The sequence below is a fragment of the Dendronephthya gigantea genome, unplaced genomic scaffold, assembly GCF_004324835.1.
Source record: "Dendronephthya gigantea isolate DGI-Jeju-01 unplaced genomic scaffold, DenGig_1.0 000043F, whole genome shotgun sequence".
In the NCBI taxonomy this organism is placed as follows: Eukaryota; Metazoa; Cnidaria; class Anthozoa; order Malacalcyonacea; family Nephtheidae; genus Dendronephthya; species Dendronephthya gigantea.
The window spans coordinates 572397-597967 of NW_021163053.1; the positions used below are offsets into that span (position 1 = coordinate 572397).

Consider the following 25571-nt stretch of genomic DNA (forward strand, 5'->3'; position numbering starts at 1 on the left):
GTTTTGCCATTGTGATGAGTGGAGATTGAAGAATAACCTTTAATTAACTTTGGTGTTATTTACACCGCGCTTGCGCATGGCACGTGTCTGCAGCCCCCGAGGTTTATACTGTGCAATATCTCACTCGCCGTCATCGGTAATAGTTTGAACAGCTTTAATTTACTATCAAAATCTGCCAAAGCAGGGTATAGCAAGAGTAAAGATGCGTACGAGGTAAAAACTGCGTCAAGCATGTGAGATTCCACTAGATCCTGCTTTTCGTCTTTGGAGACTTCCAAATTTCCCATGATAGTTTGGGCAAGCTGTGGTGTTCTAGAGAAGGATGGCAACGTCATCACCGATGAGACCGATATTAAAACGTTGTCTTGGTTCTTTGTTCTTTCATCGTTTAACATTGCCTAGATCAACAAAATCTCCGTATATAATCATGAGCAGTTTCGCACATTTTGCAACAAAAGCTATTCATATTGGCAACGAACCTGATCAATGGAAATGTCATGCGGTTGTTCCACCGATATTCCTCTCTACCACGTTTGAAGAACAAGAACCAGCAGTCACTTATGTAAGATTTGTATCAATGATTTTAGTGACTAGTATTTTTGTATATTGTCAAATTATTCTACTTCATTTATGTCAGTACAACTGCAAGGATGCATTTGAGGCTTTGACTTTTGAGTAAAATATATGAGATTATCCGTGCTTTAATAGAACCACAGACAGTAACTTAGACTTGCAACCGATTTACTCTCAGGGTTATGATTACTCAAGAGCAGGCAATCCAACCAGAGATTGTTTTGAAAAATGTGTTGCATCATTGGAGGATGCCAAGCATGGTAAGTTTCACCAATGGAGAACTAGGCACTTCGCCGAGATCTTAGGTGCACAAAGCTTGCCTAGTTAAAGTTCAAGTGCTCAAATTTTTTTCTCCAATGCATAGCATTTGAAAATTGATAGGCAAGCACCACTATATATATATATATGTTCCCATATCTAGTTCCTGCCATGCCCCTGACCATATTTTTAGTCTGTAACATTATTGTATACATTTTGTATTCTAATATGATTGTAAAGAAATTCCTACGTAATTCTAATTACCAATTCTCATATATGTTCTTTATTCTAATCCCTCTGATATGTAATTCTCTTTTCCTTGCAAAGGTATTGCAACAGCTTCAGGATTGGCAGCATTAACAACACTGACACATTTGTTGAATGCTGGTGATCATGTTGTTGTCTGTGATGATGTATATGGAGGTATAGTGATATGGCAGAAAATGCATGTGTAGATTCCAAATAGAGAAGGCCTGACCTAATCTGTGAGGTTTTTTATGCACTAGGAAGCCAGGAAATTTCCAATTTTTGGAGGTTTCCAATTTTGTGGAGGAATTTGCAATTCTCTGTAATAATTAAATTATGGCATCCTTTTTTCAAAAGCAGAAAAAAACTACAGTTGTTAATGGCTTTGACTGCAGTAACCATTGCATGAAAAAATATTTATTTGGTCTTTTGTTGTTATACATTATTCTCTCCATTTAAATTTATATATAATGATAAAGAAATTTTATTTACTGCCAAAAATTAATTGAGCAAATGAATGTTCAAGTACAGGAAGTTTATTTAGTAACAGTGGAGGATCTATGATTAGGCAGAATAAATTAAAAGGCCTAATTTTAAATTCAAAATACATTGATAACAATGCAATTGGTCATGGATTTCTAAATAAAAATTTTTAAATAAAAATCTACCAATGCGATTACGATTTTGAACTGTACTAATTTATTCTGCCTAACCCTGAATCTGCCACAGTTTAGTAAGACTGCAAGTATTGTGTTGAACATTTGTAGGAACCAACAGATATTTTTCCAAGGTTTCATCCAGATTTAACCTAGAGTTCAGTATGGTTGACGTCACAGATATAGATAAGCTACAACAAGCTATAAAGTCTAACACAAAGGTTAGTTGGGAATTCTGAAACTGAGTTTTTTTTTACAAATCAATGTTTTGTAGTTTTGTATACATACTGAATTTCCGGTTTGTTTTCAGATGGTCTGGATTGAAACTCCTACAAATCCCTTGTTGAAATTAATTGATATCCAAGCTGTAGCTGATGTTGCTCATAAAACCAAGGTAAACTACACCTCCGACATGTAAAATGCACATAAAATTTACAATTACAATCATCCAACTTTATGACCAAAAGTTTAAACTGCTGACATCAAACTTTATTGCTGCAGGATTCTAACCTGTAACCTAAGTGCTTTTCTTGTGGGATTGACGAGTTTGATCTCAGTGCGGGCGATTTTATTTCTGGGATACTTTTAACCATTTTCTTTCTATTTCTAGGGCATGATTGTTGTTGTTGATAATACGTTTATAACACCATACTTTCAGGTTTGTTAAAAAGGTTTAAGTAACAGTTGTCCATAATTCATAAATAATTACGCGAGTGCAGAACATTATATGCGGATGTACAATACAGTATGATGACAACCAAAATATTGATATAGATTTATAGTGTATAGTGTTATTGAAAGTGAGAAAACATACATTCTGATTTCTGAGAAACTTTCTTTCCTGTAGAAACCATTAAAACTTGGCGCCGATATCGTTACGCATTCTGTCACCAAGTATATTAATGGTTTGTATATACACAATAATGAGATAGAAAAAGTACATTTGCTAAGTTTCTTTAAAAATTACCTAAAATTTTTATTTTGTTAAAAAATGTAGTTCCCTTATCCGCATCACTTTCATCACCTTTTCTTATGATCAATGTCAATAATTCAATAATCACAGTGTTTTTACCAGGCTATATTTTATGTACATATATATAGGTCATGCAGATGTTGTCATGGGATTTATCGCCACCAATGACGATACAATTCACGAAAGACTACGTTTTCTACAAAACGGTAAATATGTATTTCTATCAATATTTAGATGTCATTTGCCCCCGAGAAAATCGCCTGGTTTTTGAAATATATGCGTGTGAGATGAATGTTCCTCTATTCTTGCTAACCGACGGTCAGTCGCCCCGCAATCTTGAGTGATAATAACGTCTTTCTGTTTATAGCTATGGGGGCTGTCCCTGGGCCATTTAGTTGCTACCTAGCATTACGTGGTGTCAAAACGTTGCATTTACGCATGCGTGAACACCAGAAAAACGCTTTTGAAGTGGCCAAGTTTTTGAATTCATCACCTCATGTGGAGAAGGTAATTTATCCAGGTATGTTATGTACGGTCAAAACGTTGTTTTCTGCCAAAATTGAATGAAGTTTAAAGTAACTGTAGGCTGTAGCCTATTTTACGTTCTGAGGTTGTTTGGATGCAAGGGCTAAACTGAGCACTCACGTTGTCCTCGTTTGATGAAACAATGGTGTGCCACACCCTAGGAACATGGTTGTTATCAAATGAAGCAACATTAACCATGGTGGAGTGCTGCCCATGGTTGTTCCATCAACCGGGAACATTTTTTAGCCGTGTTGGCAACAAAGTAGACTGTACCTTCTTTCTACCAATATTTTCCGATGCGTCCGCAAGGCTAACCTCGTTTCTATGTTTCTTTCTTAGGTTTGGAGTCACACCCCCAACATGACCTTGCGAAAAAACAAATGTCAGGTTTTGGTGGTATGGTCACTTTCTTTATTAGTGGTAACCTTGAAACTGCTAAGAGATTCTTCAAATTCACCAAAGTATGTCATGACGAAACTTGAAACATTTCAGTCTCTATATTCGAAGTTTTGTTATATCCGACTTAATATTGCACGAGAAGTCTGTTTGCCCCACTTCCAGACCAGGGGCCTTTCGAAATATAGGCGTTCCCGACACTTCTTTCAAAAATTTACTGGGTCTGCTAACACTGCCTCTTCCTGCGTGCTAGGGACTGGTAAGGACGGATAATATAAGACACACAATTTTGAATTATAGAAATAATTATCCTTAACATTGATTTCACTTCCTCCTATTCATAATATCATTTTTAATGTATATTTAATTTGAATAGCTTTTCACTCTTGCTGAAAGCTTGGGTGGCTATGAAAGTTTAACAGAACATCCGTAAGTTCTTAGTTTAATTACATGATTGTCCGTAATCATGCTTTTATAATGTAAACTTTGTTTTATAAAACGTCTGTATACTGAAGAGGGCCATGTAGTGCAGATAAGATCAGAAACCAACTTTCCAGAGATTATAACTGGTGTCGTGTGTTGTCTGAGCGAAGTGTTAATAGGTATACAGGATGCTAGATTGCATTTTCAGGTGGTAAAGGTCCACGAATCCAGTCCAGCTATTCCAATTTGAAACGAAACCTTAAACTTGGCTGAATATTTTGTAGAGCCTTGATGACTCATGCATCAGTTCCCGCGGATCAACGTGAAGTGCTTGGAATATCCGATACTTTGGTAAGATGTTCTACGAGTATATTAACCTGGATTATTATGTTTATTGGGGTATTGCTTAATATATACTGCAGCAAACTAGAAAGACTGAAAACTTTAACTTTGTTCAAATGCAGCATTCTCCTGAACAAAAAGAAGGGGGGGGGGTGAGATTGCTCTAAAACGAGATAGGGCAACGTTTTAGCATTAGGTTTATAGTTATATTTCCTAAAGCCGGTGAGAATTGAAATATCTTTGAAAGCCGACTGCATGTACACAACTTAAAGAATGAACTGCATTAACATGAACATACATTTACTGGATATAGATTTACCTAAACGTGCACAATTCCAGCGAGCAATCAGCAATCTATCATGTCTCTTGTCTTGTGTTGCAGAAGTATTCAAAAAACGTAGAAATCACGCAGTAAATTCCAGTAATCGTCTTACAGGGAGGTTTATACATATTTTACTTTGTAGATTCGTCTTTCTGTTGGCCTTGAAAACAGTGAAGATTTGATCAATGATTTAGATCAAGCTCTGAAAGCTGCATGTGGTATGTGCATTGTGCAGAAGTAAAACTTGCTTGCAAAGTTGGTTCAACAGGTTTTTTTTAAAAAAAAAATTAATGTATAAAACCCCTAAAAATCCTGGCAGAGACTTTGCAGTTCAGTTTGGAACGAGGTTACATCGCGTAAAGAATAATCAGTCAGTTTGCTGACAAAAACCTCCATATCGTTGGTTTCATTTGCAGGCGTTTGATACTTCTGTAAAAAGAGTCAGTCAGCAATTTTGTTTAACATTTACACCTATTTCTTCAAAATACTCATAACAAAATTTTGGCAGTCAGTTTACCTCTAGCTTTTTCTTTGTTTTTCACAGCTTAAATGCTCCGATGTATAACATGAAGAACCATATCTCCTTATTAACTGGTAATCCGGTGAAGATAATTTGGAATTAAATTTACAGGATCATTCATGGTAGACTATCGCAGTGTGAAGACAAGTTATTTATCCGCGCATGAACTCGTAGTTTAAAATACGTATCGACTATTGCCCTTGTTAAATTGGAATGTATCTGATTTTACTGGAAGGGTTTGAGAAATCTGCATGTTAGCAAGTTAATTTTTGAAATTAATTTATTTATAGTAAATTTTATATGACTTGAAAAAGTTTTTTTTTCAAAACGTGAAATACACCAAAGTTGTTAGTGAGTTGTTAGCCTGGAAAAGGCTACGTTACTCCCTACGTTAACTATCCCATGCAGCCAATTTTTATTATATTTAGTGGCCAGTTGTTCAAAAGACGTTTAACGCAAATGTTGCAAAATTATATTCATCGCTTGTTTTTCCATGAGTATTTTCTGGTTTAATAGAAAAGTCATATTTTGTAATGTTTTGAAACAAGCGGGGTGCAGTGTAGAGCATGAATTAAAACAGTGGATTAAAATTTAACCCAGGATTAGGGATAACCCAGGAGGCAGTTCACTTGGGGATTTGGGGGAATCGCTGTACTTTCTGTACTTACGATACGGTAAGATTCTTTTTTGTGTTCTTTCATGAATTATTAATAATGTTTGCAAAGTGTTAATAATTTACAAGTTCGACTTTAATTACCCAAGACAGTCGTGTTTCTGTTCGTTGCCGTTTGTTTCAAATATCAATATCATGGAAGAAGAAATTGAATCTACAGTTGATGAGGAGAAAGTACCAGTAAAGGTAGAATATTGCTACAAGGTTAAACAATATTCATTCTCATAGCTGCTAGGACCTGTCTCGCTTATCTCACTGTGAACATCCATATTGGAATTAGAGAGGATTTCAACCTTTTCCCTTTGCAATTTGTATTGTGTCTTACAACTTTAATACAAGCTGCATTATAAAATCAACAACAACTGGTTCATTGCACTGACTGATATATTTGTGCATTAAATATTTTGTATTGTAATAATACAAAAACTGAGGCCAAGTCTTGTACATCGTAAAGTTGCTATCGATTGTAAAATTGTAAACACGGAAGCATTTGATTCGAGTCAGGGGGTAGGGCTTCTATTGTATAATATTTGTGTTTATAAAAAATTATGCTACCATACAGTAAGTTGTACTTGTACGTACCCAAAACAACTAAGTACACGCTTTTTAAGACAACAAAAATTGAAAGCTGTGGCTCTTGAAATATCGCATTTTATTTTGCGGTTTTCGGTAATACTATGAATAAGGCAAATTTTAATCGCATGATCAGACAGATGAAACTTACGTATGTAAGACAAAGAAAAGTTGATATCGAATTCAATATAAATAACAAGAGCCACATCGAAAAAAGTTTGAATATTTTGAGTACTCAAGTATTATTTATTCCGGGCACGACAACTATGATAGCCTTGGCTACAATAATAGAAACTAAGTCAGAGTTCGTATCGCGTTCATTAAATATTAATTGTCTCCATGAATCAAAGTTTGATTTGAAACAAGATATACATTAAAGGGAGACTTAATTTCAAGATATTTCATTACTTTTATTTTGGTTCTATCGCAGTCATTTGAAATTCGATTCGAAATTATTTTTTGTACAACGCATCAAATTAAGCAATCACCGATTATTTTTCGTGAAAATTGCAAACATTGTTTTGTAATGATCTAAATAATTAATTATGATCGTATCAGCTCAGAGCTCTTGTGGTCTCATTGATCTTTGTATTGCAGAATAACATTTTAAACAGTACAATGCATCAAATGGCACAAATTCCTATGATTTTTAGCAATTTTCTTAACAATGAGTGACCTTTTGGATCATGGATAATATATAGTCAAATGTCAGCATCATTTTAATATGTCACCAATTGTTTTGTATTCCATGCTGCACCCCAAACCTAGTACCAAAGATTCCAGCAGCTACCCTTTGTTGCTTTCATACCACACCACCCACTACCTTAGGTACCTGCGGTTGGGTTACATTCCATGCTGGGTTGTTCACTTTTTGCAAATTAAATAAAAGAGCAAACGATTTTTAGCCCTGCTCACTTTAATAAATACATAAACTCCTAAATGAGAGGGTATATATTTTCAACTAAAATATGATACTCTGTTACATGAACCTTCTCAAAAGATTTTGAAAAATTTGTTCTGGTGTTATTCAACTATGCTGTCAGCCTACTAGTATAATTTGTTTTATGCTATTTGTATTTTTTTAGTATATTTTTGTTGGGGCAGCATTGGCAATATGTGGAAATTTGCTTATCAGCATTTCTATGAATTTACAGGTATGTGATAAGACTCAACATGTAGTAATAGATAATATTTACAATTCTAAATAAAAGTTATTTACAATATGTTGATAAAAAAATAAGACTCAACATTGACACCTTTAGAGAAGAACAAGAGACATTGGCATAAACAACCATGCAATAAGACAATGACTATATAATAAGACTGTTTCTTTCATTTCTTGTTATATTATTAGAAATACTCGCACAATCAGTTGTCAGTAAGTGATGATGCTGATGGTAAAGGTTACCTAAAGAGCAAAGTATGGTGGTAAGTTCATCCTTTTGAATTGAAAATAAGACCTACTATCACTACATTGACATCATCATAAACTCTCATGGTATTAATACTGGGAAATACTGGTGTATCTTCTAGCTAAATTGAAATGTGATTTTCGAACAGTAGAAGTAATTAATACTTAATGATTTTAGGTTTGGTATTGCTCTGATGGTATTTGGTGAGATTGGTAATTTTTCTGCGTATGGCTTCGCTCCAGCCTCTTTGGTTGCTCCACTTGGAACTACTACTGTGATAGGTAAACAAAATGTTTATTGCAATGAAAATAAGATTTGACCCTGTTTTATCATTCACAATTTGCAGCTAGCATATAATGTGATTACTGCATATAGTGGTAGAATATACAGTTATGTATAATTTCTCTCTCATGTATCAGCGAACGCCATAATTGCTGTCGTTTTCCTGGGTGAAAAAATTAGAGCTCAAGATCTTTTCGGTAATTTTTTTTAAATAAAACTCAGTTTTTTAAGCTCCACGTATGATTTAAGCATTGTCGACTTTTCTTTGCCATCGTTCAGGTATTTCCATGGCTGTTGTGGGTGCATTTTTGTTGGTGACATTCTCATCCAAGGTATTGTACATGTAGTTTCTTCCCTGTTTCCTATCTGCCAGTCAGAATGTCTGATATGCATAGTACCATTATTACCATAGTACCATCATTACCATAGTACCATTATTACCATAGTACCATCATTACCATAATACCATCATTTATAATACCATATTACCAACATTATCTTATAGTACCATCATTACCATAGTACCATCATTACCATAGTACCATCATTACCATATAGTACCAACATTATCATATATAGTACCATCATTCTAGGTAATGTCATTCTCTTTTAGGGCCGTAGCTAGACCGCTTAATTGGGGGGTGTATATTCATATATTCATGTTTATATACCATAGGAACAATAGCATACAAAAGAAATCATTCTGGCATAAGACGAATATATGAATATGCACCCCCCCAATTAAGCTTCTAGCTATGGCCCTGTTCTCTTTCTAAGCTTTTCTCTTATGAGGGGAGATTTCAGTGATTCTGAACATTTTTATAATATTCCACCATATCACTACTCTATTTGCGAACACTTTTTACAATCTAACGCAATTACGACTTAATATGACCGCGTCAATCCTGGGTGTTTGTGCTCTCAATATTTAAAACCCTTAAAGCAGATTTTAGACACATAGTTTTATTATTTTTCGTTATTTATAGGAAGGAAATGAACCAACGGCGAGGCAACTTATGTCGTATTTAAGGCAGTGGCAATTTATTCTGTATTTAGTGAGTATTATAGATATTTAAATTGAGCTGAGAATTTGATTATCTACATATGTATTATAATCTACTTAATCCTATCCCAAAAAATATCTCTACGCGACGACGATCTACTTTATTGCACGAAGGAACAATCAATAATCATGCAATAAGTTGGTTTGACTCATTCAAACGATTTCCTCGTCAATCTTAATCATTGGCTTTGATGTATACCTTTTCAGATCCTTGAAGTTTCGTTGTTTTGTGCTTTACTGTACTTTCAACATCGTTATCGTCTAGAAAATGTGTTTATATATCTCTTGTTGGTTGCTCTATTAGGTAAGGAAAAGATGTTGTTAAAAAAAGCTTGATTAGAGGGTTTTACCACCCACGTCGACCTCATTTGAATTAAATTTTCAAGCATATTGTATTATAACAGCTCATTAGCCCCAACTTTTTAAAATATTTTTATTATAAGTATTGTAAATTCATTTTGTGTATAATCGATTTAATACTGGCTTTGGTCAATAATAGTTTTGAAGATCTAATTTCAGTACCTGCTTGACAGAGCCACTTTAAGAGTAGGAATACTAGGGGATAGTCACAGCAGCCTGGGTACTACTGTTGCATGGGAGAATGAGTGATATTTCTAATTATTCACTGGGTTATTCGTATAGGTTCTGTTACAGTTATATGTGCAAAAGGTGTTTCCTCCATGATTAATCTTACCTTTGCTGGAATGAATCAAATGGATCATGGTTTACCTTACATCATGTTTATATTAATGGTAGTCACTGCTGTAGCACAAGTTAGGTGAGTATTTTTAAATGAGAATAGCTGAAGTAAAATAACATTGTCAATGGAGCTTGACACCGTAATGTTGGCATTTGTTAACCAAATGATAGCGACGATGAGGATGAAATTATTAATATTTTCTACAAAATTCTTGTGTAATCCTTAGGTTTCTAAACGTAGCGATGAAACATCATGATGCTACAGTTGTTGTTCCTACAAACTTTGTTTTTTTCACCATTAGTGCAATTCTTTCTGGTAAGTCTGATAGGCCATGATTCTTCATCTGTTGTTTTTAAATCCATAAACATATACTTACCTTCATTTTTAGTTCATTCTTCATTAAGATTCCTGCCAAAATTTCCTTCCCTGATTTTTTTTTATATCCTGTTCTATCAGTTGCCTTTTTGGTATCGCTGAACTTGTTTTTTTATCGTTTGTAGGTATTTTCTTTTACAGAGAATTTTATGGAATATCCTTTCTAGTTTTGTTTATGTTCCTCTTTGGGTAAGTCGTAAGTAAGCTTGACTAAAAAACTAGTTGATACAAAACCAAGGGCATAGTCACGCGTGGCACTGCCATCGCCGGCCAGAATCGACATCGAATATCAAATTCGAAGCTTTTAGATCTCTGAAAACAGCCTTCAGAAAAATCCAACGTGTGTTGCATATCTGAAATTTTGGTGAATTTACTCTTAATTTGACGTCGAATTTCGTTGAAAGCAAAGCATTTTGACTTTTGACAAATTATTACGGGTCGCACATCCCACCACATACCAGGTTGTCACGCCCCCGAATATAAATGGTTGTGTTTAACTGAAACATTCTAATAATTCATTTAGGTGTTTTTTATCATTTGTTGGTGTGTATTCTATCACAAGTCACAGACAGGTTGACGAAGCGGCTAAAACAAATCAAAGTCAAGGTGATATAATGGCAGGTAGATATTTTGCAAATAATTGTAATTATGCACATATTTTCACATATATTTTGGAGAATACGAACTACAGAGTACAAATGTTGTCAATATATCTGTATATCGCATTTGTATGCTACAGCCTTTTACTTTTGAGCCAATTCTTTTGCCTGGATATTATAACACTGACCCGGTAATAGCTGGTTTTAATACTGTATTTTTTCTGAAGGATTTTTGTCGACATCGACATCCAAACTATTCAGAGTACAGCCTGTTTCACCCACCTCGTCCAGTGCTCAGGAAGTCAAATCCTCAAGTGAAACAATGCCGTTGAAAGAAAAATGATTCCGGATCCTGAATGATTGGAAAAATTGAATTTTTCTCTGAGATATAAACGCACAAAGATGAAGGCAAGGATATCGAGGGATTTTCACCGAAAAAAATCAAAGCTGAAAACGCTTGAAAAGCGTTTTACATTTTTATCATGACTGTCCATGAATGACATGCATAGAGATCACGCATAGAGACGGCAGATAAAAACCAGACATTAACAATGAATTCAGTTCATAGAAGGGTTCACCTAGTTTCCCAGGCGATGCGGTATTAATGCCCCATAGAACTTAGCGCCGCATGCGAATTTTACGTATAAATATACCACTATGGTTCAGAGTGAACTTTTATGAAGATTAGAATCAAAGCGATGTGTGTTTATTCGTTTATTTTGCCAATTCTTTTGACGTCTTAAAATGGACTGCTAAAGAGCTAGACATTCAAAGATCAGTGAAAATAGCATTGCTGTAAAAGACTTTAAAATAATAATACTAATATATGCTGTTAATATTAGATTATTTATCAATCTTTTAGAATGATAATATTGTATATTATAATGATAATATTGTATATTATGTGTCGAGAAAGTATATTATACGTATATATAGAGTTTAGTATAAATTAAATTATATATTATCAAATAAATATGTAATATATAATTGATCATTAGTTGACCAAATATCTTCTCATCCTTGGGAGGGCCTTGTGCACTAGGGCATTGAACCAACCTCGTTCCCAGGACATTTCAGTAAAAGTAGAGCGTAGCACTCTCGAAGCAGACAAGCAGTTGGAGCGTAGGCGTGTGCAGTTTATATTTTCAAGGGCTTTTAAATTGTTCAACCTTTCCCCTTTAGTCTTTACTTCTTATTTTGAATAATTTTGTAATTCTCAGCACTTCATACCGCGCGTGTAGAAACACAGCCATTCAGCGATGAGCTTATATAATTTTAGATAATCAGTTTCCATTGAACTTATTCATTTTGGCGTACATTACGGTATATATATTTGTAAAACACCAGTCCTACAGATGTCTTTATCGCTCTCAAACTCATGCATGTACCCTTTGCGTATCTATTGTGGTTTCCTGGCTTCAACCGGCGGTTATTGGCATTAATTGCCTGTGCCTAATTTTTCTTTCAGTAATAATCTGATTGTAGGAATGTATTTTTTGTTGTCTTGGCCTTGGGTTTGGGTGATATCTCTGTAGCGCAGAGATTGTTCAAACTTTCCGATCATGAGTGTTGATCATACGACATGGTCATGCAGGGAAAGCTTGTCACGAAAATTAAGTTCTTAGAATATATTGTTGTGTATATCGATTCACTTCGTTATTTCCTGCGCGATATTGTTTGGGATAAATCTCGTAATGCAATTTGCATAATATATTATTAAATGCAAATTTTATCATACTTTATGTTGTAAACACTCCGACCGCCGAACATGTACTTCTATCGTATCTTTGGTTTGATCGAACTGCGAGGATTTTATGCAATGTCCTACCCTAAGTCCTAGATGAAGACGTCGAATTTTGGGCAGGATTACTTTCAGCTCAAATTTAGAACTCGAAACACTACAGACACTGAGTGGAGAACTTAAAGAACTATAATTGTAGCTTGAATCTTCGTTTTCTTTGTCGACAGGTGAGTCATTCGCAAACAGTTAAAGAAACATGGTTTTTGAACATCTTAGCCGCCGTTTCTCTCGGGTTTCTTGAGTGTGGAGTATATTGGGATATATGTCAATGATACTAAGAGTACTTCAATGTTTCGTGCCATAAAGTAGGACGCTTATGAACACTTCATATCGTAAACAAAAACGTAGCCAATCCGCCATAATGCTTCCCTTATATATGACCAGAACTGCAAATATTGGATATTACAACATGGTTTCTATGGTATCTGCAAATTACCGAGTGTGTGCATATCTAGTTGGGGCGACGGTTCAATTACGAAGAGCCGGAATGCTCTGAAGTTATCAATATAAAAAATCAATTAACCATTGAGTTGCTATGCTAACATTTATATTGTGCATGCTAAAAGTACGCTCTTGTAAGTTTCGCAATATTTGCTGTAAGTACCTCCTGCTAAGTTTTTTCTGTGGCAGTCAACCTAAGGACGGACATGCAGTTTACGAGGTTGGTTTATATAAATATGAATCTGGGAGGTCTGGTTAAGTCATCTAAACTGGCGCTGTTTAAAATTAAGTTAGGACAAGTCACAAGTACCACACCAGGGTTCCTAGAATATTCTGAGTATATATATCTGAAAAGGTGGTCAATCCTCATGTAGCTATAGCTTTATCGCACGCTCGAAACCCCAGTAAACGCAACGCTCATCGGCTGAAATTTTTACCATCTGATTGCAAGAGTTTTCCAGAGGATTATATTGTCACACAAGGCTGAAGAACGTCAATAATACTTGGATTATCGTTTTGTCAAATAAATATCAATTCGGACAAATAGTATTAAACTAAAGAATAGCGGTTTCTAGGCTATATTAACAAAGATCAAATTTCAACTCTATCTATTGCAAAATTCCAAGCGACTTTGCCATGATCTGAAATCTTGATTTTCCGAGGTGAATCATTAGTATTTCTCAATTAGTTCTCTTCTCCGTGGGGGTTTTTTATATTTGAGAATTGAGACTTGCAGAAGAGTGTACAGACGCAATTCGCAAACATTAGTCATGAGTTGAATAAGGAAAATTTTTTACACCTTTTCTCCGGGAAAATATCTTCATTTTATAGTGCGTTTCTCTATAACTTGTAAGAATGTAATTATTCTAACTAAGAATACGACATCAATAGAACAATTGCTGTGCTGGTTACCCCGTCGTGGTAGCTATTTTAGAAATTAATCTGTTTTCAAATTTTGTACGTAATGTTACTGAAACGCCGGCTTTAAGGCTTCTTTCCAGAGCGGTTGGTATATACAAAATCACTGTAGTAAGTATTATTAGCATGATGTTTTATTTCTTTGCCAATTTTTCCTTAGTTAAATCAATGCGATCGTTCATGCATTCTATGCAAAGATAACACCAGACAGCACTGGAATGTATTCGGGTGTTGAGATGAGACAAAAGAAAAAGCAAGAAACATGTAAAGATGAGCCGGATTCTTTTCGTGATAAACGTAGGTTGCTGTCGTACTGGAAGTCACTGGACTCATCCACCTGTCCAGTTAACAATGAAACTAGGAATGGTGTTAACGACGAACTTTTGGTAGAACTGAGGAAGTGTTTATCAGAGTTGGATGATTTGGATTCAGTATCGAGCAAGGTCGAACAAGATGAATCATCTTTACAAAAGGAACAGTTAAGTCTTCTACAGCAACTTGGGGAGTATTCTGTATATTTTAGTAATCGTACACATGAAAGTCCAGGTTCAAGTGATAATTTGAAAAACTCCAAGAGTGATAGCGAAGTTCTTGATGCTTTAAAAGCAGAAAGGAAATTACTTCTTGAAGAAAATGAGGTACTTGTAAAGCAAATGGAATTACAAAAGAAGGAATACAAGTCTTCAAGTGGAGAACAACAGAGAGATATTGAAAAGTTGACGCGGGTATGAACCATGGTTTGCAGTTAACAGATTAAATATACTATAACGCCGGGTATTATAGTTATTACGGTTGGTTTTTGTATATCCGTCGAAAATTATAGGCCAGTTAATTTATTTCTTTGATTTCTTTTAGGAAGTTCAAAATTTCAACATATCTCGGAAAAAACTGGAACGTGAATTGTTTCAAATAACAAAACAAAGGAACGAAAAAGAAGTGACAATTAACTCTCTACGCCAGGACTTGAAGAAAATGAAAGATACGTACGAAATAGAGATACAGAAATTGAGAAATAGAAACGACCAGGTTTCCCAGGAGAATAGCCAGTTGGTGGAGAAAGGAAAAGAAGCAATGGAGAACCTCAAGATCGCGCTCCAGCAACTCACTGAAGAAAAGAAAGCATTCCAAGGACAGAAAAAATCAAGTTCAGGTAAAGACATTCGAGAAATCGAAGCTTCCTTGGAACGAGTTAAGAAAGAAAGAGAGGCGTTCCGACAGCGATGTGAAAAAAGTGAGATTCTTCTGAGAAATTTGCAAGAAGAAAATTCCTCCTTGAAAATTGAATTGCAACAAAAAGAGAAGGAACCACTAACCAGGTCTTATAGCGGAATCCAGGATGGAGGAGATGAATCTTCAGAACACCGAGGACTCGAACGGGCTTACTCGAGGATATCTCAACTCAAAACGTCCGTCCATAATTTGGAAGATCGAATCAAAGAAAAAAACAATACCATTCTATCGTTAAGAAAAGAGAATGCACGAGCTAATGATATCGCCATGGAAAAAGCATTAGAAATTTCGAGGACTAAACGGATTTTAGAGCGGAAAATAGAAAAATTAACAAAAGAGAACTCTGAATTGAAAAGTAAGTTTTTAATTCCGAGCAGCCACAGCAGAAGGAATCAGGAGAACGAAAGCAAACAGGATGATCAGAATCAATTGTTAAGACAACCAGAGCGAAGTCTGCGTAGACGATCGAACCCTGAATGCCTTCCAATTGAGACTTCGGTGAAACATTTGAACAATAATGAAAAACAACCATCGGAGACCATATCAAAGACAATCGTAAATCCTGATGAGCAAGACCCAAGAAGCAGCATTCTGCATATCCCGCTTGATGTCACTCCAAAGAGAAGAATCGGAGGAAAGTTCATCAGAGCAAGTTCCAAGAGACATAGTGCTGACTTGGGAAAGTTAATGTCAAGACATGAACCAGTCATAAACAAAAAATCAGAAAGGTAGGCTATACGTCATGTCAGTTCTGAGTGAAAAAGACTAATATCAGAGTAGCAACATCACACAATATTAGTTTGCCTGAGTATACCTACACAACTTCATCAAACAAATAATCGTAGTACTAGCCTATACTAGTAGGCCTATGATTATTTACAAGCTATGCAGCATAGTTCCCATGTTAATATATCATATATAGCCTATAGCTATATCCATGCATGCATGTATACTGAATATACTAAATTGTATTTTCTAGTGAAATGTTGCTTGAAGATGAACCAGCGACAATTTTTATCAATAAATATCATAAGAAGAGCGAAGAAGAACATTGGGTGTAACTTATAGGGCATCTGCATATATCTAAAACGTCAATGCCTACATGGCCTATTCAAAATAGTCATGTCTAGTTCAAACGAGACGCAAGTAATCGCAAATTTCAACTTCTGAGATACTTGGAAAAATAGGTTGAAATATCTGATATAAAAGTAAAGGATGCAATAGTGGGTAATGTGATTTGGTTGTAATATACGCATTAAGATGAATAAACAACATTGATCAGGCATTTTTCTTTACTTTCGTGTCTATAGTATAAGATTACAATTGGTTGTATATATGTATTGATTTCGAAATGCAAATTATAGCATGCATTATGGAGGAATCAAGAGGAATCTTACGTTATTAAACATACTAACAACATATCGAACATATCACAATTACAATTAACCCCAGTTTTTATTACTTATATCCACACATCAAATAACAAGACTGCAAGAGGAAATTTGCATTAGCATTTAGCCTTAAAGTATCTAGCTATAGTGGTAGTATGACTGTCCGAAAAATAAGCATGCTAATATTAGGACACTAGGAGCACAACAGGGTCTTGTACTGCCGGTTGAAGGTAAGGGGTCTAAATTGTAGACACGTCCAAACAGCGCTGCTGTCAACAATCCTTTGCTGAGTTTTTGTGTAGTTTGCAAGGAAGTTGGAGGCATACTTGAATTCCATTCCCCAGGCAAAAGAGATACTCCGTCAGCGACGACTTGGGGGAACACATATGGCGTATTTAGCTGGGATTTTAAAAGAAAGGAGTTGAAAATAGTATTGGCGTCGTATACACGTTGACCGCAGCTATTTCGATCGAGATTTAGACATTTAATCAACGCACATATTCTTAAGTAGTATTGTCCTTCTTTGGTGTGCAGTCCGTCAAATACTCCTAATGCATACATCTCATTTGTTTGTTTCTCAACCATCTTGTATGTAAGCAAACAACATGTTGTACTGCCGTTGTAACATACTTTCAAAGAGTCCTCCTCTTTGCTTAACTCTTTGAATAAAAAGAGGTCGCCAAATAGGTCGGAATAAAACTCATCTTCCATGTCAACGTTAGTTTTGCTGCCATCGCTCAAATAATTAAGATTTTGGCGAGCATTTATCTGGGTTTCATTTCGGGATGTTTTTCGAGGTGATGCAGGAAGGCTAGCAATTAACAGCTGACCTTTCTCAGTTAAACTTCTGTAAAATGACCTTGCACCAGTTGGACTGTAAATTCCACTACCTGTGTTAAGAAATACAGGAACATGCGTATTAGCCGCAAGATAGTTCACTCTCATGCCACGAGCCCAAGAGCTGTGAAATCCGATAGCAGCAAACAGCGGTAATACATCAAACCATGCTGTGGGGAATACCACGTGATCAATATTGTATTTCTCCACCAACGGAATGGCCGGATCATGAAAGAGAGCATCAAAACATGTAAATGTTCCAAATCTACCAAACGGTGTCTCAAAGGTAATAAATTCTGGCTCTACTGGACGGTTTATCACTTTCATTTCGTTTAGAAAGGGGTGTTGTTTGTGATATCTAAAAATGAATAACTGCAGTATAAATATTCAGTTTCATTAGCTGTTGCTACCTATATGCATAAAAATACCATATTTTCAACGCCAAATCGTCAATAAGTGTCGTGAAATTTGAAAACTGTCTACCCTTTAGTCGAGTTTCAATTTCCCCTTATTATAATTTCAAATATACAAAACAAAATAATCTCCCGGCTAACATTTTATGATTGTCGTTGCGGTTAATTCTATAATTATTTAATTTTTTTTTACAAAAATCATGACTGCAGTCAATGTTCTTTTAACTGAGACGGAAATATGGAATGACGTACGAAACTGCAAACAATAATGCGCCCTTGCATGTATGACATGGGACCATATATAACTTCTAACAGGCCTACAGTGATATTTGAACTGATGCCAAGTTGCTTTGTCTATACAGGCAGATCATAAGCGGATATTTACCATTTTTCCGCGTCACAAATTATATACCTGGCTATTAGTTTTCCAGCGTTATCAAACACGACGTTTGTATTATATTGATATCTTCCATCTGCTGGACAATGTGGATCAGTTGTCTTATTACATAGCTTTATGTCTCCCATATTAACGACGATGTAAATATCATTGTTCTTTGCCAGGCAACTTAGTCGTTTCATAATTGCTGTGGAGTTGTCAGGCTTGGCTTCACAAGCATTCCATTCTTGCTTTGTTGGATCAGGTATATTTTCCAGAAAAGGTCGAAATGACTCACGGGTGTGATCAAAACCAGTCAGACCGTACTCAGGAAAAACAATTATTACGACATTCTACATAAAAACAAGTGCTTTAAATAAGCTCAAAATGGAAAACAATGTTTTTTATTTATTGAACAACTGAGCTAAAATATTTCCATGTAAATAGTTCAGTTACTTTTCAATGGAAGAACATAGTTAACGCATCAGATGTAATTTCAGTCATGCACAAAATCAATTAGAGTATCTTAAAACTTTGGCTTATCCACCGTTTAAACCAATCGTCTTTCAAACAACCGGTCCCAGCTCTAATTTATTTTACCAGAAATAGAAAGGTAACATGGATAACACGGAGTCGGAGTTCCGGAGCCGGAGTTTCCGAGTTGGAGTCCCGGAGTCAAAATTACGGAGTCTGACGTAATAATATTGGAAAACACGGAGTCACAAATTATGGAAAACACGGAGTCTGTTAAAAAGTGGTCAATGACTCCACGTGAATTATGCAAATTTGATAGCGTGTTTTCCAATATTATTACGTCAGACTCCGTAATTTTGACTCCGGGACTCCGGCTCCGAAACTCCGACTCCGGAACTCCGACTCCGTGTTATCCAAGTTGTGATGTGGCAACGTTGAATCAAAGCTAGATATTTATTTCACCCACTCCTCGTGTTGCAAAATAAAGTCATCCTATTATCTGAACACTCCCGGCCTGACAGCTCAACATTGCTTCTGATTGGACGAGCATAGTAATTTGAATAATATGATAAATTCTTTCCTTTCATTTCTGATGTTCTGGCTCAGGAGAAGAGAATTAATCATATTATTTAAATTACTATGAACGTCCAATGAAAAGCGTTGTTGAGCTGTCAGGTCGGGAGTGTTCATCCAATAGGATGACTTTATTTTGCAGTCACGAGGAGCGGGTGAAATGAATAATATGTGCTTTTGATTTCAGTTTGAGATATCACTTCAGCGCTGGTCTTCGAAGAATAAAAATGAGTCTCCATGCTAAGAAAATTTCAACAGAAATTGCTATCAGATTACTATCGTCTTCAGCAGAAGAGAAGTTTAATAGAAGTTTACTATCTCATATTACAGACTGTCGTTGGTGTAATACCAGGTAATATGCCTTTCCTTTGTGTGTGTTTTATCAGCTTGTTTCATCGTGAGCTTTTGGGCTGAGGTTCCACGTGTCCTTAGTTCACGTCTTGTAATGCCTCTCGTGTTGTGTTCAGCTTCAAATACAAACTTGTATAGCACTAACGTAGCTTTTATTCTTTTCATGCAGAATTTTGACGTATTAAAGCGAAGTTAAACGATGAAATTTGTGAACAAGAGATTGACGACCGATGAATTGTGGCTGAACTGGCTTAAGATAACTCGCCTTTGAAGAGAATCAAGTCTAGGCTTTTTCTGAGGCATATTGATGACATGAGAAAGGTAATATACGCCAAATCGTACCGTTGAGCCGCTAACCTTCCCTCTAACCACATGCAAATTACGTTTGAATTGAGTTCTAAAGACCTAAGCAGTGAACTAATGGTGCCTTTTATTCTTCCAGTTGTAGGCCAACTCGACGGCAAATCTACGCCTAATGTAGGCAATCTCGACGGCAAATCTACGCCTAATGTAGGCAACCTCGACGGCACTCTACGCCTAATGTAGGCAACCTCGACGGCACTCTACGCCTAATGTAGGCAACCTCGACGGCACTACGCCTAATGTAGGCAACCTCGACGGCACTCTACGCCTAATGTAGGCAACCTCGACGGCACTCTACGCCTAATGTAGGCAACCTCGACGGCACTCTACGCCTAATGTAGGCAACCTCGACGGCACTCTACGCCTAATGTAGGCAACCTCGACGGCACTCTACGCCTAATGTAGGCAACCTCGACGGCACTCTACGCCTAATGTAGGCAACCTCGACGGCACTCTACGCCTAATGTAGGCAACCTCGACGGCACTCTACGCCTAATGTAGGCAACCTCGACGGCACTCTACGCCTAATGTAGGCAACCTCGACGGCAAATCTACGCCTAATGTAGGCAACCTCGACGGCAAATCTACGCCTAATGTAGGCCAACTCGACGCCTAATATACGCCAAAACTACGCCAAATCGACGCCAAAAAGCAACGTTCAGCGATGCCCGGGCATCGTTACAGGTTAGAGTAGCCTGGTGGTCAAAAAATGTGCATGCAGGGATTAGTCTGTGCATGATTAACTTAACGAAGTTAACTAATTTAGTTAACGAACTTAAGTTAAATAAAGTTTTAAATTCAGTTAACTAAGTTCTGGCCACCAGGAACATAGCTAATGCATGATGCATGTGAGCAAACGTTTCTTAAATTCGGTTAAATATTTTAATCGGTTTTGCGCTTAAACTGCTCGCTTGTACTTAGGGCTGCGCTAAGGTTTAGGTTGATAATTTGTCTGTTGAAACTGAAAACATATCACAACTGTTATATATACCCATATTTTACCTTAGAAATGGCTAAAAAGCCATGCACACTAACACAAACCCATGCACACTAACACAAACCATAGCCACAAATGGCAGACATAATCCCATAGGTTCTTTCCTCTTTCTCTATCTTGTCCTGATTGAAATCATCTTCGGCTCTTGAAATCCGGGCAATTGCGGCTTTCGGAATTAACATTGTAAAATGATAACTATAGGGTCTCTATTCGGTCTGGTTGTAAAATTATTTGTGTGTAAATACGTTTTTGATTTCTCAGCAAACATTGTAAATATACGATTATATCTTGCCTTACTATATTTTGTAATTGAACATATAATATTTTGTAAGTATTTATGAAAAAACATGATTTATATAAAAAAAACATGCACTATACCTCATGATCTTGTAGCTGCACATAAAATAGACACGCACACGAGTAAATACATTGATGCAAACCATGGCCTATATAATGGCTTCTAGTTTATATCTCTCTTATCTCTTGCATTCACTTAAGGCTACAGTTATATTCAAGCCAGAAACATTGATTTTACGGCATGTCTTATACTGTCTTGCTATTCTGAAATACATGAATTTATGCAATCAAAGTTAACACACACATGCTCTCAATTAATGAATTTTATAATTTACTTGAAGAAAATAAGGAATGGGTGGGGGGGGGGTGCATGCTGTTATCTTAAAACGATATACATGCCTTATTTCTACTATAGTTAGAAAACAATTACGAGACAAACATTGGCAGTGGCATTGTAACTTTATTATTTTTCCAAGGTCTCTGTGAGATTTCCAATCATTTAGCTTCGTCGAGCAGTGCTTATGAAAAGTAAGGCGCCACTTTTTGTCTGTACTGTTTGACTTTGCTATGTGGTTCGAAGTGTTAGCAGGTATCTTGGGATATCTAATAACGTTGCAATGTTATTTTCATTGCTGTTTCTATAAGAGCAGCTTGCTTTGGCTATATGCCTTAGCTCTAAAAGTTTTAGTCCAGTTTCTCTGAAAAAAAATTGTACTCTTGGTGCTGTTTCTATATAAGGGCAGCTTGCTTTGGGAATATCCCTTGCATGGTACAAAAAATGTTGACTGAATTTTTTTAAAAAAAAAATATTTACACTTGATGCGGCACTTGGTTTCGACAGTTTGTTGCTTTGGCTATATGCCTCAGCCTCAAAAAAAAAATATAAAGTCAATTTGTATTTTTCTTCAATCTTGTATTTTTTTCCAAACCTTGTTTCTACAAGGGCAGCATGCTCTGGCTATATGCCTCAGCTCTGAAATGTGCAATGAAGTTTTCAAAGACAATTGTGTATACCTTCATGCTGTTTCTATAAGGGCTCATGAAATATCTTCAAGTTAACTCGATCCTTGAAACTTAGTATGTGTGCACAGTTCGACAGCTTAAAACGAAACTATTAGGAACACTGCCTATGATTTGTCAGCAGAATAATTTTAGTTTTTGGACGAACGTAACTTGAATTTAAGCGCTCTGAACTCAGGCATTTTTATGTATTACTATATTAGTTCGTCGAACTCATAAGCTTTATTCAGCTCTCTACCAGAGTTAGTGGGTTAAGTCTATAATAAAACAAAAAAATACACGATAACTTAGAAACACTTACTCACATTAATGCATGTTTTACTGATCAGTCTTTTAAGAACATTACTCAAACACAATAGCACACAGTAAAAAGACATGAACAATTTATACTAAAGTATGCCAAATTAACATTTAACCTGCACAGTTCTATAAATTTAAATGTCAAGATCTTAAACGCACCTACTTTGTAACCGGTTTTAGATATAATAGTTTGTCTTCGTATATTAATGATGTACTATGTAAAGAAAACACACACGCTTTGTAATACATGTTTAGTGAAATATTAATAAAAATAGGACCAAAATTGTCCGTCTCCTCTCTCTTGATTTCAATATCTTTAACACACACACACTTTGTTGTAATACATGACTTTGTTTTAATAAAATCTCAAACTTTGTGTACTTTGTGTTTAATTCCGGCTTTCGGTGAGGGTTTTTCTCCAGGCACTCTGGTTTCCCTCGTAAAAAACAGTGTCCGTGTGTTCGGAACCGTGTTTACGGTTGGTTTTCCATACGAAAATTGAACTTTTCACGAGTAAAATTGTATGAAAGCTAAACATTTCTGTTGACAATTTATATCCGCATAATTGGTATGTCTCGTTATACTCGATAAAAAGTTTAGAATATTTTCGCAACCCAGTAGACTTTAATGTCTGACGTAAAACGCCCTCAGAATAGAAAACATAATGGTCTAATGGAAGCTGACTTGTACACACGGTTACTGGGTTCAATTCCCGGAACACTGTTCTTTGTCGCGATAAACTTCATGTTCTTCAATTAAAGCATGCAAAGCTTCGTCTTTAGACTATAATTTCACTTGACGAGTTGTTGACGAGCACTTTACTGAGTTGGAAAGAAGTGATACAGCCAAATTAAAATGCAATACTTCCTCATCCTGGTGCTTATAAAAGAACGACCACATTCGCCAGATACGTGACTTTAAACGTGGAATATGTGTTCTTCAGACTTCAAGATGTTCTCTTAATCACCACCTCATCCGTATCATGTGGCTAATTCTCAAGATTAAGACGAGATAGTTGAATATCAATGAGAACGAAGAGACAATCTGATTGGGCTATAAAGTGATGCTGAAGATTCCTTAGCGACAAAATGATGCGAGCTTGTTAAATCCTGACCTTACCTCCTGAACCTACTGTGAAGGGGCATCCTTCTAGAATCAGCGCCATCCTTCTAGAATCAGCGCCTGATGCACTGAGATTACATTTTAACTTAATTAAATAAATATTCTTTTTAGTCCGTTATGTCAGATCAAATTTTGTCTTTATTTATGTTGTCAACTTTATGACCACAGGAAAACTGGACGGTAATTGTGATTATTTAAACTGATATTTGTACTGGTATATGGCATCTTATTTTCTTATGTTCACGGTCTCTGTTGCTGCCATGCTAGTCTTCCTGGACGAAATCTGTCATGCTGCCCAAGTCAATTCTGAAGAGTTTAGGATATCATGGTACAATAACACAGACCTTTCAACACAACATGCAGTGTTTTATTAGTGTAAGATAAGTTCGAGACGTGAGAAGTGTTTGTGGACATAGTATAAGAGTGTCGTAAACTCGCATCCAAATCAGTATTTACAACAATCTCAATTCACAACACAAAATCTCAAATTCTCTCTCTCCTCTCCAAAATGTACAACCTCATGCTTTCTTGATTGACACTTCCCTTCCTCTATTGGCATGCACGTCCTTTTCTCACAAATTAGATTTAACAACTGCCAATGTATAAAACCTTGGTAAAGTAGTACCGTAACCAGTATTAGTTCACTTAGTTCATACCTTTGATTTAGCTTCAAGAATTTGTTTTTCATAAACATCCATGTTATCCATGACAATACGCAAGGCTTCTCGCCTTGTTGACACGTCTGTTTTATTCTTTAACTGATTTACAAATGCATGTTCGTACACGGCCGCAATAAACTCCGTGTCAGACGTGCTGAATGGTATTACTAGAAAGAGAGAACACATACTAGTAATCACCTGAAGAAATTTCATCTTGCTGATTGTAGGTATCACTACATCGGAAGAATAAATATTAGTGAGCTTTGATATTTGATATTTGATCACATGCAAACAAAACAGGAAACACCAATATCAGGTTGCCGGCAAGGTTGGCATTTTTCCAATGTTTTATGAAAGAAAATCCTAGCGTTTTTTTCAGCGGTTTATCAGCTAGCATGACTAGTTTCTGGTAACTTAATTAAGAAAGCGATGAGACAACTTCACTATTTGGATATTTGAAGAAGCTGCCATGCTGCTGCAAAAGCCCCGGTAATCCTTTGTCGGCAAGTTATTGAAAAACAATCTCTAATCCGCCCTTGTGATGATGTCGCGGGCCTCATGGCAACCGAAGTCATTAAACTGTAATCCAGGGGTCATCCTAAGAAAAATTTGGAACTGCCCATTTTATAGCTGCTTCAAAATCCAACATGTGTTGTTGGCAAGAGAGCACGAACCTTCTTCCTCTGGGTGTGTAAGGGATAGCTGATCAACAGAGAATTTTTGAAATTTGTACATTTTGTGACATCACAATTAATCTGGGAAGTGGCCTGGTAACTAATAAACTAAAGTCTTTCATCTCCTCATAGATGTTTCCTATTTCCTTTGAAAGAAAACTCAACTCCCATTTTAGGTTTTAGAACTACCTGTTTTCCAATTAGAACAGCCCATTTTCGAAAATGGGAGGCCTCAGAATAATCACCGCCGAAAATGTAACCGATGGAAACGAGCCAGCTTCGTACTACAAAGAGCCTGCATTAACAGGCACTTGGGTTTTACGGCAATGAAGATGAAACGTCCCTAATTTCAATTCCTAATTCATTTGAAATTTCTCTAGTCTTAAGACTTACATTTGCAATTAAAAAAAATAGGCACGCGTA

At 36.1% G+C, this 25571-nt stretch overlaps 4 protein-coding genes across 4 annotated transcripts; 3 read left to right on the forward strand and 1 right to left on the reverse strand.

The window, feature by feature from the left end:
* Positions 1-315: 315 nt before the first annotated feature.
* LOC114527107 (cystathionine gamma-lyase-like) lies at positions 316-5632 on the forward strand. The gene is made up of 14 exons (XM_028548711.1): positions 316-562; positions 752-833; positions 1159-1254; positions 1845-1954; positions 2044-2127; positions 2344-2391; positions 2581-2638; positions 2835-2912; positions 3074-3226; positions 3571-3692; positions 4004-4056; positions 4335-4401; positions 4857-4932; positions 5259-5632. Exons 1-14 carry the CDS (start codon positions 323-325, stop codon positions 5261-5263), a joined length of 1272 nt encoding a protein of 423 aa, XP_028404512.1. The 5' UTR covers positions 316-322; the 3' UTR covers positions 5264-5632.
* A 353-nt stretch (positions 5633-5985) lies between these two features.
* On the forward strand, positions 5986-11824 carry LOC114527253 (NIPA-like protein 2). The gene is made up of 13 exons (XM_028548908.1): positions 5986-6093; positions 7566-7634; positions 7835-7908; positions 8070-8173; positions 8312-8371; positions 8454-8506; positions 9161-9229; positions 9445-9541; positions 9880-10015; positions 10164-10252; positions 10438-10501; positions 10836-10933; positions 11139-11824. The coding sequence occupies exons 1-13, from the start codon at positions 6043-6045 to the stop codon at positions 11252-11254; spliced, it is 1080 nt and encodes a 359-aa protein (XP_028404709.1). The 5' UTR covers positions 5986-6042; the 3' UTR covers positions 11255-11824.
* An 844-nt stretch (positions 11825-12668) lies between these two features.
* On the forward strand, positions 12669-16584 carry LOC114527088 (centrosomal protein of 89 kDa-like). Its single transcript, XM_028548684.1, has 4 exons — positions 12669-12879; positions 14232-14796; positions 14927-16029; positions 16281-16584. The coding sequence occupies exons 2-4, from the start codon at positions 14290-14292 to the stop codon at positions 16360-16362; spliced, it is 1692 nt and encodes a 563-aa protein (XP_028404485.1). The 5' UTR covers positions 12669-12879; positions 14232-14289; the 3' UTR covers positions 16363-16584.
* A 10-nt stretch (positions 16585-16594) lies between these two features.
* Positions 16595-24741, reverse strand: LOC114527090 (pantetheinase-like). Its single transcript, XM_028548685.1, has 3 exons — positions 24472-24741; positions 18355-18671; positions 16595-17887 (listed from the first exon to the last, which is right to left on the reverse strand). The coding sequence occupies exons 1-3, from the start codon at positions 24685-24687 to the stop codon at positions 16831-16833; spliced, it is 1590 nt and encodes a 529-aa protein (XP_028404486.1). The 5' UTR covers positions 24688-24741; the 3' UTR covers positions 16595-16830.
* Positions 24742-25571: the final 830 nt, after the last annotated feature.